Source organism: Apodemus sylvaticus, chromosome 13 (genome assembly GCF_947179515.1).
Source record: "Apodemus sylvaticus chromosome 13, mApoSyl1.1, whole genome shotgun sequence".
In the NCBI taxonomy this organism is placed as follows: Eukaryota; Metazoa; Chordata; class Mammalia; order Rodentia; family Muridae; genus Apodemus; species Apodemus sylvaticus.
The window spans coordinates 73,368,369-73,382,512 of record NC_067484.1 but is presented as its reverse complement, the minus strand read 5'-3'; the positions used below and the strand labels follow the sequence as shown (position 1 = coordinate 73,382,512).

Below are 14,144 nucleotides of genomic sequence, written 5' to 3'. Positions count from 1 at the left end.
TCCTGCAGGCATGATACAACTGTGCATGCAGTCCCAGAACATACATTCCTTGCAGGCATGGTACTTCACTTTGGCAGAGTGCTGAGGGAAAGATAAAAAAAAAAAAAACTCCTTGGTTTACGGAGGCATAAGCTTGCTCTCTCTCTCTCTCTCTCTCTCTCTCTCTCTCTCTCTCTCTCTTCTCTCCCCCATCCTTCCTTCCCTGCATCCCCCCCATCAGTGCATGTCCCATGCATGTATGCACTCCCACAGGTTCATGCATGTGTATATGCACTACTTCATTTGTTCCTTTTAGTCTTTGGTGCAGCCTTCTGCCTTCTGTAGTTACCAGAGATAGCAATGGATTACACCATTGCTGGTGGCACCTGACTGAACCGCCCTTGATGAGCCAGTCCTGCAGCCTGAATCGGCACTGCTGCTGTTGGAACCGTGCCAGGCAGCACTGGGCATTCGACTGTCCCAGTAGGGTTTCTAGGTTCTGGGCAGTTAATGAGGCTGAGAGGAGGCAAGGCAGGCATTGTGAGCACAGGGAACTGCTCCTCAGTTCCACAGGCATCGCAGATGCACTTGGGCCTACTAGGGGAAGGAGGGAGAGATTTTTTTCCAGACAGGAAAGTCAGCCCTTTGGAGGCCTAGGGACTCTCGGACCATCCTCTGCAAGGAGGGGTCTGCCTGGGCCTGCTTGGGAGCCTCTTCTGAGCCTACTGAACAGTCACTGTGCTCACATCTGTGAAGACAACGCCCCGAGCGGTGCACCCTGAAAAGCTGGAAGTGATGTCACCATAAAGAAGGAAATTAGAAGTCCTTTAGTGTTTCCTAGACATGTTCCCAGGCCTCACTTCACAGGAGAGAAACAATTTCCTCACGATTTCCTCTGAAGGATAAATATGAAGAAAATCCACAAATATTCCGTGAAGGCATGGTGAGCCAAGCCCATTTGAACATGTAACATTTCTCAACTACCTCCTTTAGAATTCTGCTTAATTATGATCTTTTCTCGGCTTCTTGACTACACCTTTGGTTTGTTTTTTCTACTGATGATTTCCTAGGCTACTGTTGTGCAGTGTTGTCTCCAGTGGGCGCGGATATAATAGCAGACCCCATCCATAGGTGCTTTCTCAAGTTGTAATTGCTCTTGGCCAACTATCATCTGAGAATGTTAAATGAAAAAATCCAAAGCTAAACAATTCATAGTTTCAAAAGTCTTTTATTACAGCTTATAGTTCTAATTATACCATTGTGCCATTAGTTACTGCAGTTAATTTCTTACTGTGCCTAATTTATAAATTAAATCTTGACATAAGTATGTGAGGAAAAGCCAAATACAAGGGGGATTCAATACTGCCTTGGGTTTCAAGCATCCGCTAGGGTTTCAGATAAGGTCTTTCTAGATTAGTGGGTGTCACCTGTAGCCAGCCTTTTATTTTGTAGACGAGAACAGACATCCTCTAATCTGGGGCCATCTGGCCCTTGACCATTATAACACCTCGTTATAACTGAATTGCTGCTTTTCTTCCCCAGAACATTCTGAGGAACCGGAGTTCCTTTGGCTGGTGGCCACACTTGACTGAGCTTGTATCCTCATTAGTCTCCCAGGAATCATGAGGTGGCTCCTTTTTTGCTGACTGCTAGGTGGAGACAGCACAGCTGAGAGGGCTCCTGAGGGGTGCTCTTTAAACACAGCAATGATGGCCTTAGAGGGACTGCAGAGCCACTGGCAATCTGACCTGGAAAGGGTTGGCTAATTAGCTCATTTTCTCCCTGTTATTAAATTTAAATTAGTGACTTCTTAGAAGGTTTTTGGAGGTGATGCAACGATGATTTCTTATCGGCCGACATAGGCAAGCCATGTACCGGTGTGTTAGTGACACTGGATAGAGAGAATGCCTAGCATCTGATGCCTCTGTTCTGGCCTACTATTTTGGGAGTTAGGAAATAGAGGCAACACAGTCTGTGCCATTTCTGCTTGGGAAAAGCCAACATTAAATCTGGAGAGGTCAAATACATGGCTTAAGGTCCTAAGACCAGCAAAGAGGAGCTAGGAGCCAAAGCCAGGCCTGGGGATCTGCAGTCTCTTCTAACACAAGCATTTTCACTTCGACTCTGGCACGACGGAGGTCACTCACGGTTGTTGAACACAACTCTCTTTTTAAAATTGTTTATCAGGAAATCAGTGCTTCAGCCAGTGGCCTAGTTACCGTGTATCCTCCTGTTCGTTTCCGGTGCTGGTGCTGGTGAGGGGAAAGGTCATCCTTCCCCCTCTTCTTTTGACAGAGCTAGGCAGTCCTTGCCCCGTGCATACAGACACAATGTCATACCAGAGAAAAGCCAGCAACGGGTGGCATTTACATTTCCCAGACACTTAGAGTAGTGCCATTTGATACAGAACGCTCAGTTACATCTCAGACTTATTTGTAATCATCTTGAGCTGCATTGACGGGAGATGAAGGCGCCTTTTGGTCTTCCCAAATGTGGGTGACTGACACTTGATGTCATTATCTCAGGCAGCTTCTAGGTGTGCTGCTTCTATACACCCCATTTCCAGGTCCAGACCACCTCATGCATACTGAGGAGGACTTTCTTGCTGGTGAGATGACACCTGCATTGCCCAGGGAGACCTGTGTATCCAGATGTTCTCCCTTCCTTGAGGAGCCAACGCCACTGGGTGGCCACTGAGTCCCTGGAAGAGGTACTCTGCACTGTGATTCCTCCCATCGGTATTGGTTTCCTGGCAAGCACCCAGTGTTCTGCAGTAAGAGTCTTGGGGTGCCCTTGAGGGCTTCCTGGTGCTGATAATGGTGTCACACAGTGGGGGTACTTTCTCTCCTGCAACCAGAAGCATCTTGCAGGGATGTCAAGTCTGTTCCCTCTCAGATAAAGTATTCCTTCTTGCTGGTGTCCCCGGCATCCTGGAGGGTGGGGTCACTTTGCAGGGCTGCGTCGGCACTCTCTGCAAACTCTGTGCCTTTGGCCTCATTGGTGTGGTAGGTGCCCTTGTGCCTGTACAGGTATCGAAGCATGAGAAAGAGGAGGCAGACCAGGACCAAGGCCACAGCAGTGATCACAGCTGCAAGAGGGAGACAGGACGCAGGTCAGTCTGGGGTAGTGTTGCAGCATGACTCTTTCCTCTGGAAATAGCATCATGCCATCTTGGAAATGACTACACTTTGGCAAGATCAGGTAACTAGACCAATCAGCAATATAGTGCAGAAATGTCTGGGTCTGTGAAACTATTGTCCAAAATCCTCACTGGAGGAAAAATAATCTCTATTTACTAGCTTAGGTTTATGCATGATTGAGCATGCATATGATTAAAATCAGATGCATCATGGGAAAGGACATGCCCGGTATACAAAGGCTCACATAGCCAGATCCCATCAATCAACATAGAAATTCACTCAATGATTGCCCAAAAGTGATCCCAACAAGACTGACAACAATAAACTTGTCAAACATGCCTGAAACGTCCCACGAGGCCTCAACCTACTTAAAGATCCACAGATAACCAAGGAAAGCAGGAAATGGGAGAGGTGGTCTTCCCCAAGGAAAAGAAGACCACTTGGTGGGTTAGTGCCAAACAGTCAGTCCTGAAAACATATATACTGGTTACCCTTCCCATAGAGTCCATGGGGTTGGGGACAGATGAGAATGGCGGGGTATGATATGATGGGGTAGGGGAGGTGCTTTTTGGGAGAGCTGTCCTTCTCCAGCTGCACCCTTCATTCTTGTGGGGTGAGGATTTTCTAGGTCTCCAGGAAGAGGTGGACTTGGTCATTCAATGGGTGATGTGCCCAGGGTATTACCAAGGAGGTGCTAACTTCCAGGAATCAGAGAAACAGAGCAGAAGGTGGTAGAGGAGGGGTCAGATTACTTAGGATCTGGAAAGGGAAATTTACAAGGTTCAGGGGCAATAGACCTATGGGAGGTGTTTAAAATTCAGTCACTAGGTTTGAAGCTACAGAATCAACCTACAGGGTCACTGCGCAAATAATGTTGGGGAATGTAGCTCCCGTGTCTGACTTGTATGGAACAATTTCCTAAGCTCCCTACAACTGTGACAGGAACTGTTAATGCTCCTCGAGAGAAGGAAGGACTCAGGACCCAAGGCCCACAGGAACGAGAAAATGGTCAGCTAGCTGAAATCAACAGGTGTTTTTGATAGCTTCCTGTTGCTTCTCTATTTTTAGCTGAAGATGATCCCTGAGCTATGCGTCAGCTAGTGAGAGGGTTGGATCGCCAAGATGGGAGCAGGGCACGACACCCAAGCTTGGTCGCTCTTAAGCCACAAGCTGGAAGCGCAGGGTCCAGCCTTTAGGATGGAGGTGTGAGCCAGGGCAGGGGCTAGCTGGCATGAGAGACGAGAGACATGTGAAGTCCTCCAGACCTGGGTTAGCTTACCTACTTGTGCCTCATACTTACGGAGTTAGGTCACAGACCTGTTAGCTGCTGCTCTCTTGCTCATAAAAATCAGGCAACTGTCCTGCAGTCTCTTCCAAATCCAGCCATGGGGAGTGGCTGGGACCCTGCAGTTCTCAGGAGCAATCGAGTCTCCCTCACCCTTTGCATCTGGGAGCAGCGAGCCTCACTGGTGTCCAGAGCTCTGACAACCTTGGATTATAACTCTGCTTTTTATCTAATGCTTTCCTGCTTTGTGACTCCCAGGACACAGACTAGGTCACATGGCATGGAACCATCCCTACTTCCAACCAGTATCCTGAACTGTAAGAGTCAGAGCCTGCCTTTGCTTTTTGGGACTGAAGAGCTCTCCCTTCAGAATCCATATCATACTATTCATGGCACCCCTCTCCTAATGCTCCCCCTGCTCAGAGCCTCACACTGGCTGCTGGGAGCCATGCTGCTGTGACCTCTGCCCCTGTAGGAAAGCTCTTCTGTAGAGGACTTTGTCTCAATGTTCTTTCCTACTAATCTTTTTTTAAAATAAGTTTTTATTTATAACATAAATGACTTATTCTCCTGCCTGTGCCTCTGGGGATCTAAGGTCCAGAGAAAGGATGTCTTTTGACACGGAATTCACCCTTTTGTCCCCACTCCCATTAAGCACCATATGTGACACCTCCTACGGGGACTGGAGTGTTCATTTTCATCCCCAAAGTCCCCTCTGGGGGCAGTCACATAGATTTTGTTAATTTGGCATAAATCTACACACCCCTAGACGGAGGGATCTCAGTTGAGGAACAGCCTTAACCAGACTGGCCCATGGACATGTGTCTGGGGCATTTTCCTGATTGCTGCTAATACTGTGGGTGGTTCCGTCCCCTGGTAGGCGGGCCTAGGCTCCTTAAGAAACACAGCTGAGCACGCCAGAAGTAACTGGTCAGCAGCCTCCCTCCATAGTTCCTGTCCCGCCTGTGCTTAGCTTGTCCAATGCTTCCCTCCGTGATGGGCCGTGGCATGGAAGGATCAGTTAAATAAACCTTTTATGCCTCAGGTTGCTGTTGGTCGAGGTGTTTATCACAGCAACAGGAAGCAAACTACAACAGGAGGGGAGCAGCCGCCGCCACTTCTCATTCCACACGGATGCTCTAGCCAGTTCTGACCGGGATCTTTCTTGGCTGCTAGAAAGACACTGCCAGCCAGCTCACCTGCAATGATGGCGATCTCCATAACGCCGTAGGACATCCCTGGGTCAGGCTCTGTGGACAAAAGCAAGACGGGGTGAGGAAGGAAGGCCACAGTCAGAAGCACCTTGGCCTGTATGCACCCCCTGTATGCACCCCCTGTATGTACCCCCTGTATGCACCCCCTGTATGCACCCCCTGTATGAACCCCCTGTATGCACCCCCTGTATGCACCCCCTGTATGCACCCCCTGTATGAACCCCCTGTATGTACCCCCTGTATGTACCCCCTGTATGCACCCCTGTATGTACCCCCTGTATGCACCCCCTGTATGTACCCCTTGTATGTACCCCCTGTATGTACCCCCTGTATGTACCCCCTGTATGCACCCCTGTATGCACCCCCTGTATGCACCCCCTGTATGTACCCCTTGTATGTACCCCCTGTATGTACCCCCTGTATGTACCCCCTGTATGCACCCCCTGTATGTACTCCCTGTATGTATCCCCTGTATGTATCCCCTGTATGTACCCCCTGTATGCACCCCCTGTATGTACCTCCTATATGTACCCCCTGTATGCACCCCTGTATGTACCCCCTGTATGTACCCCCTGTATATACCCCCTGATCCCTTGCAAGCAGCCTGGTGATTTGCCTGCGAAGAGAAGAACACAGTGTACATAGACCTCTTCTGGAAAGCACAGACCCAGCTCTGCCTGGCTACAGAACCAGGTTGAGAACACCTCATGAATTCCAGGGCACTCCCGAACCATGTCAGCTCCCCATTGAATTATGTCACAGATGTCCATGCTCATATCTTGTAGATTCTGGTTGCAGTGTAGCCATTTCCACCCAGGTATAATATGATCACCATCTTGGAGTTAGAGACTGCCTGGCTAAGTATCCATGGCAACTCAGTGAGCCAAAAAAAAAATACAGAGGCAGCTATGTTTATGATAATGGCAATGGAGTTTTTGATATCCTCTAATAGGAGGAAGAAACAAAAGTCTTAGGACCCTTAACTAAAAGCCATTACTCTCCTCGGGCTTCTCCCAGCTACAAGTGATCTTTGGAGATACTACAGTATACAGGACCCAGTAGACTCTAGGATACAGCCTCATGAGTTCACCATCTAAGATGTAGGGCTTTGTGGTAATGCAACCAGTGTGTGTGTGCGTGTGTGTGTGTGTGTATGTGTGTATGTGTGTGTATGTGTGTATGTATGTATGTTCATGTGCACACACACACATGTGTTTATGTTTGAAATTTGTGTGTTTGTATAAATATGTAGGTGGGTGCCTGTGTAATTGTGTGTGGAGACCTGAGTCTGTCCTTGGTGACTTTGTATCTCACTTTTGGGGACAGTATCCATCACGGACCTAAAGCTCACTGATTCAGCTAGGATGGCTGACCTCGTAGATGCATTTGCCCCTCTAGTGTTAGGATTGCAGATGCACCCTGCCACACCTGCTTGCTTTATATGGGTTCAATGGATTCACGCCCTGATGCTTCCACGGCAGGCACTATGCCAGCAGAGCCGTCTCCCCAGCCTCTGATGTGTCTGTTTTTGCTTTTGGGTTATCCACCCTTATGTAAGTAAACGTTCACCTAGGCTTTAGGTAAGAAAGCCCAGAACACCTTCCTGGTCAGCAAAATTGAACTTTGATAGAATCATTACTTTGGTCTGCTGTTGCAGCCATATCTGGGGCAAATAGACAACTGTTTCTATCTCCCCAGGAAAAGTTAATGCAACATTATTGTCTCTAACCACAGAGGCCCACACTGGCTTGACACCCAGTAGGTTATTTATGGTGGGATGAAGACCTCTACCACCACGTTTGCCAAAGGCCACTTGATGGTCTGCTCATGCCACGTGTGGCTCTGTTACTGACTTATTTCTAATATCTCAATAATCTTCCAGAGAGATGCAGGCCATTGGCAGCCTATTTCATAGACTGGATATTGAAACTCTGGCACGTGGTGTGCCTGTGGTCACACGGCTCATTCAGGGGAGGCTGGGACTTTATTACTTCTTTAGGGTTTATGTTCTTTATTTCAGCCTCTCCCCAAACTCAGGTGTTTGGATTAACCGTCCAGTGGACAAGGCCCATCCTATGGAGCTATCCAAGTTCCTGAAATTGCTTTGAGTGTTTTTCTGCAACTTTCGGATCTGGCACAACCAGATCTGTATCTCTAGATACTATGCATGATATCTCCTCTCCTTAGGAACACAAGAGAGGAAACAATTTATTAGACTATGGAACTAGCAGTACTAAATTAGAAATGTTCCTACAAATTAAAGCAGAGAAGGCCACATAAGGTTCAGTAACCGCTGTAATTGCAGTACAATGAGAGCTTTCTCCCCAGGGCCATCGTCATATATACATCTTCGATCTGATAAGACACTGGCTGCTAGGGTCTGGAGGGAGCAGTATGTAGTAGACAGCTAGGATAGCAGCCTGAGGTCAGCACTGAGCTACAGGATGGGAGGATAAAACCAGGTACCACAGGCATCAAGTTAGCAAATAGACAGATAGGCACAGACCTGGGGTAGGGCAGGGGTTCTTGGAAGCAGTACCTGGGCTCTATGGTTAGTTCAAAGTACTCCAAGGCTAACAGGCAGGAAGAAGGAAATTCAACTGGATGCTGGACTCTGACTCAGTCTTAACAATGGAAGCCTGCGATCGAATATAGAGCACAGAGTGGGCTCTGAATAAATATTCATCCAACATATGAATGAATCCTGTACACACGCATGGATGGAATTAGTAGCTGGATTTTGGATCATTCTCAACCACAGGTACCTTAAAGATCATTAAGAAAGAAAAGCACTTGCTTAAGTCACCACAGTTAGCCAAGAAGCTCAAAGACATCTTTTGTACTAGGTGACTGTCCTAACACTGAGAGATGTCTCCAGGATAACATCTACTTTTAAGAAAGAATTGGGGGCCTGGTATGGTGGCACACACCTTCAGTCCAAGCACTCTGGAAACAGGCAGGTGAACTCTGAGTTTAAGACCCCAAGTTCCAGGTAATCTACAGTTGCATAGTGTGACCTGTCTCAAAAAGAAAGAATTAGTAATTTCTTCCTATATACCATGGGGTATAATGCTGTTCTCAGCATTTAGAATGTTTTAGCTCATGCCAGCCCCAGTGAGCTATTACTTTTGCTTGATGACTTTGGATGTAAAGTCCCCCAAAGCGCATCTTCCATGGGTCAAACAGCCCACTCCTGAGAAGCAGAAGTCATTAATTTTGGGGTGGTGGAGATGGCTCAGTGATTGACAAGGCTTTTTGCATAAGCTCAGGGATGTGAGTTCAAATCCTCAGTACCTCTGTAGAGAGCTGGTGTGACTGCATGAACCTGTAACCCCAGGGTTGGGGGAGGGATAGAGGCCAGGACATTGCTGAAGTCCTCTGGCTGCTAGCCTAGCCTCATATTCAGTGAGAGATTCTGTCTCAAGAGAATAAAACAGACAGTGATAAAGAAGATACCCAAGACCTCCTCTGGCCTCTGTATTATCCACAGGTACACACAGACACACACACACACACACACCACACCACTTTAGTCCCAGGTAGCTTGGAGCCAATGTATAGCTGTTCTACTGTGGAAAGTCTTGACGTCCTGGCTTTCGGATGAGGCAAGTGGCAGTTTGAATGAGTCGAATGAGGGGTTCCCATGCCTTACTTAACATTTCTATTCCTGTGATAAAGCATAATGACTCAAAACAATTTGAGGAGGAAAGGTTTACTTGGCTTACGTAGCCCGAGTCACAGTCCACCGAGAAAAGTCAAGGCAGGAACTCAAGGCAGGTTCTGGAAGCCATGAAGGAGTACTGGGACCTACACAGTGGAAGAAACGGACTCCTGAAAGTTGTCCTCTGGCCTCCCGTGTGCTCCAAGGTATATGTACTCATGTATGACAGGTACGCATGTGCACCCCCACACCTCCACACCCACATTAAATAAGGAAACCACAAAAGAAGTAAAGAAAACTCACTAATAATAATAATGGTGATTAATAATTAACAATGAGAGAATAAAGGATGCAGGGCATGTCTTGGGGGTATAAGGAAAGGCGTGGGCTATCACTCTAGAATTCCGTTGCTGCAGTCCTTCACCCATAGTAGAGCCTACTTCTTTGGGATTCCAACACAGACCAAAGACCAGCAACTCTACAGGAATCTCCAGCACTCCAGTGCCAGATTGGAACTAAGACATTCAGTCCTGTGGATTGAGTGACTACAGGATTCTCAGCCTCTCCAGTGGGAGACACTGATTTCTGGGACTACTTGGACCACATCCTATGAGACAATCTAATAAATCCCCTACTAATATACACATTCATCCATTTAGAGAACCCTGACTGATACCAAGAGCTAAGGCTGCAACAGTTCACCGAGACTCTCTCTTGAGAGATTTGGGAATTGTCTTACTTTCTGTGCATCTTTGAGAAGGTCCGCACTCAGGCTCTCAGCACGTCTTCTTTCTCCTTGAGTGCCCTTTTCCTCTGACCTCTATCTTAAGTCTGTATTAAAATATCTTAATGCATATTATATCTCTTCTTTGTTACCCCAGCTACTCTTGAAACCCTTTTCAGTGCCAACACTGAATTCTGGTTTGAATTAATTAATCCGGAACCAGAAAACTCTAAGGGCTCTCCTTAGGCTGTCGAGGGTGGAATTGTCACTGTCATGTCCTTCTCTGTCTCACCAGAGTGTTTGGCTAATGGGCAGTAAAGGAGGAGATCACTGCCTTTATCATATGGAGCACAAGATGTCAGCCCTATGGAGGGAAGGAGTTACACAGGCTTGGAGTTTCATCCTTCTTCAGTCCTTCTAACCTTTCTTGTGGTAGGGTCACCCCCTGGGGGAGTATAAAAGTGTTCCTGTCAGCATTCTTTCCTCTTGGAGGCTCCTTTCCATCTCTGTAAAGCAGAGGTAGGAAACCCAGACCTGCAGGTAATGAAGGAGGTGGATCCTCCTCACCTTCGCACTCTAACTGAAGAGTGCGTGTGTAAGCATCCCCAGGAACCACAGATTGCTGCTGCCTTCACCTCAAGAATCAAGTCAAAGATGGGAGCTGAGAAATTGCAGTTCCGTGTGTGTGTGTGTGTGTGTGTGTGTGTGTGTGAGAGAGAGAGAGAGAGAGAGAGAGAGAGAGAGAGAGAGAGAGAGAGAGAGAGAACAACCTAAGTGCTGTCATCACAGGATCTTCCCACTACGGGGTCTCTCCTTAACTAACTGATTAGGCTAGGCTGGCTTAACCCTAGGGATTCTCTGATCCTCCCATCTCTGCTTTCCTGTTGCTAAGGTTACAGCCATGCGGTTCCATATGTGGCTGTTTTTAAACGTGGATTCGGAAGGCACAAACTCAGGTCCTCATCTATCAAGGCAAACACTTCACCACCTGTGCCATGTCCCCAAATGATCCAAGAATTCCCATTTCTCATATATTCTTGGCTGCTGCTGGTGTTGGAGCCTTGATCTGAGGACCACTGAGCTTATGACTGCATCTACAGAGCGTACGGCACAGTTCAGATGCTAAGCATTAAACCTCCGGTAGAAGGTGATGCCACTAGGCTTTGGTGACTGGACTGGATGCCCCCATAATCTCTTATTAAATAAATACAAAACCACAGCATAGCTCCCTCTGTCATGAATCTTGGTTAGTGTCTCCTTTCTTTTTAGGAGCCAGCTAATGTCGATGAACACCTAGCACGACTGAGGGTGAGAGCTTGTTGTCACTTGCCTGTTCCTCTGTCTGCCCCATACCTGTTGCTGGGGTAGGGGAGAGAACTCTTGTGCCTGGCTCTGAAATTCATGTATGTATCCCTCTGATCAATGGCTTGTGAGACCACAGTGCTTTCAGCCTAAACAAAGGAGGCTAAACAAATCCTTGGCTGAATACACACGCTGAGGAACTACCGCTGCTGATTACAACGAAACAACTGAAGGAAAAACTACCACTGCCGATTACTGGTCTGGGATGATTTGGTGGGGAAATGCTTTTCTGAAGGAAGATCTCTTCACTACCCACATGCCAGTGGAGACAGATATCCCCAGACGTTATGAGGAGCCGAGAGGGGATTGCTCATCCTCAGCTTTGTCCTCACAGCCCCGAGCTTCTTAAGAGGGAGCTGTAGCTCAGGAAGACCTGAGCACAGGGCCTACATCCCCATCCGGGAACTTATGGAGAGAGAAGATTCACAGCACCAGAGGATGTTACGAGGCACTGATAGAGCCTTCACCTGTCCATCCCACATCCCTTCAAAGTCAGCACACGTACCACACGGAGCAGACTGGGAGTGTGTGGCAGCCACTCAGGCCCAGACTGTCCTTGGGAAGTGACGTTGTATTTATGTTTTGTTTCTCACATTAAAGATGGTGGCTCAACCTTGTAGGATTATTGTTAATATGTGCTAAGGATCAAGTCCAGTGCCTGGCATAGGTCACGTCATTTGAATATCTGTTATTATCTGTGGTGGCTTGAATACGCGTGGCCTCCAAAGATTCATGTGTTTGAATGTTTGGCCCATGGGGAATGCATTGCACTATTAGGAGGTGTGGCCTTGTTGGAGGAAGTGTGTCATTGTGGGGGCGGGCTTTGAGGGCTCCTTTGTTCAAGCTCCGCCCAGTTTTGAATCTGATACTCCACCTGGCTGTCTTCAGATCAAGATATAGAACTCTCAGCTCCTCCAGCACCAAGGCTGCCTGCACAATGCCATGCTTCCTACCACGATACTAACGGACTGAACCTCTGAAACTATAAGCCAGTTCCTATTAAACGTTGCCTTTTATGAGTTGCCCTGGTCATGGTGTCTGTTTACAGCAATAAAACCTTAACTAAGACAGAACTGTTGTCATGACTTTGGGTTAAGATGGTGTGTTGGTTTGAATGAGAACGGCCCCCTAGACTCATATATTTGAATGCTTTGTCATCAGGGAGTAGAACTGATCAGGAAGTATTTGGGGTGTGACCTTATGGAGGCGTGTCACTGGGGGTGGACTTTGAAGTTTCAAAAGTCTATACCAGACCCAATCTGTCTGTCTGTCTGTGTCTAACTCCTGTGTCTAACTTTCTCTCTCACATAATGCTAGAACAGTGATGGATATGACTCTGCCCCCTCTCCCCACCCTCCATTGCAGGACTATATCAGCTATGCATACCTCTCGCAATGAATTTAAATCTGTATGTCATGTCAGTACCACCAGAGGAAGTGGGTTATGTGAGGGGAGGAATCACTGGGCCCCTGTGATTCACAAAACAGCCTTTTTCTGCTCTTACTGTTAATTTGCCTCTTTCATTGGGTTACTGAGGATGGTCAGAGCCTGCCTTATAAGAGCTCTGGCCTTAGTAACTCCTGTAAAGGTTATGCCCAGCACTGGCTCCACTCTGTGTCCCCAGGTTCTGGGTCATAGGGACACACGATTTCTTGGCATCTCTGCCACTCGTCTGTCTCACTACCATGGTCTGTTCCCTCCCAAATCACAAGGGAGAAACAAACCATGCACCCCTTAAGTGTGTCTGTCAGGCACAGAGATGTAAGAGTAACGAATACACAAATATTTAATAAGGCAAAGGCATGCTTGATTAGTCAACTGTACAAACCCAGGACACAAATTAAAGCTTACAGAGTGACTCATTTATAGGAAACCCTTTGTAGGGGCAGAGCAGGTGACTTAGTAAAACTTGCCTTGCAAGTATTAGGGCCTGAGTTCAAGCACCAGACTCCGTGTTAAAAAAAAAAAAGTCAGAAGCACACCTGTAACTCTAGCATGGGAATTCCTGGCGTTCACTGGCCAGTCAGCCTAGTCTCCCTGGAGAGTGCCAGGCCAGTAAAACCCTGTCTTAAAAATTGCTTCCTGAAGAATGACACCTCAAGCTGTCCTCTGGCATCTACAGCACATCCTACCCAGGAGCGTGCACTTCACAGTAAGTGCTTTCTGAGGTCCTCTAAGTACTTCTTATACAAATACTTAGTACACACTGAGGCTCTCTGAACAGTGAGCCCACGGACGTACGCTAAGCTTCCAGCTACACAGACGGCTGTCATTTATTAGGTTCCTAGTGTGAACCCCATGGGCAGAGGCTGAGGGTCACGTCTTCTTCATGCATGTGTGCCCATATGTGCTTTGCACACACTCATACATGTGACTCAAGCACAGGTCAGCAGCCCCGCAGCCCCGAGTCACGCTGTACAGATGTTTGAGTCCTTGCTTCCCCTCTGGCTCTCGCATGCTCATGTTGGCCCCTTCTCTAAAGAACTCAATCAACTTAAGACAGTTGCATTTTCAGTATAATTAGGTACCTAATTATGTGACTCAATGACCTTGATCAGATTACACAAGTAAATAATGATTTAGTTAGCCATGCTAATTCTAGGAGGCTTGTTTGCCTGCACAAGGATAAGAAGGTGTCCTTTCCTTCCTGGGCAGCAGCAGAACCCATGTCCATGACAAGCAGCACAGTTGGCTAGGAGCAGGTCAAAAGGAGTCATGTGACCTTCATTTGGATAGTCTCCTTGGGTGTGGGTGTGAGTGGGCATGTCAGCAGGCGTGC

The 14,144-nt window shown here is 47.5% G+C and overlaps 1 protein-coding gene across 1 annotated transcript in view; it reads right to left on the bottom strand.

Annotated features, from left to right (window-relative positions):
* Positions 1 to 1,191: 1,191 nt before the first annotated feature.
* Positions 1,192 to 14,144, bottom strand: part of Gypc (glycophorin C (Gerbich blood group)) — a 35,351-nt gene continuing 22,398 nt past the window's right edge. Inside the window, exons 2-3 of the mRNA XM_052156087.1 lie at positions 5,604 to 5,654; positions 1,192 to 3,067 (exon numbers count right to left, since the gene is read on the bottom strand). Coding sequence (XP_052012047.1) covers positions 2,871 to 3,067; positions 5,604 to 5,654 — 248 coding nt within the window. The 3' untranslated portion in view covers positions 1,192 to 2,870. The remainder of the gene's footprint in view (positions 3,068 to 5,603; positions 5,655 to 14,144) is intronic.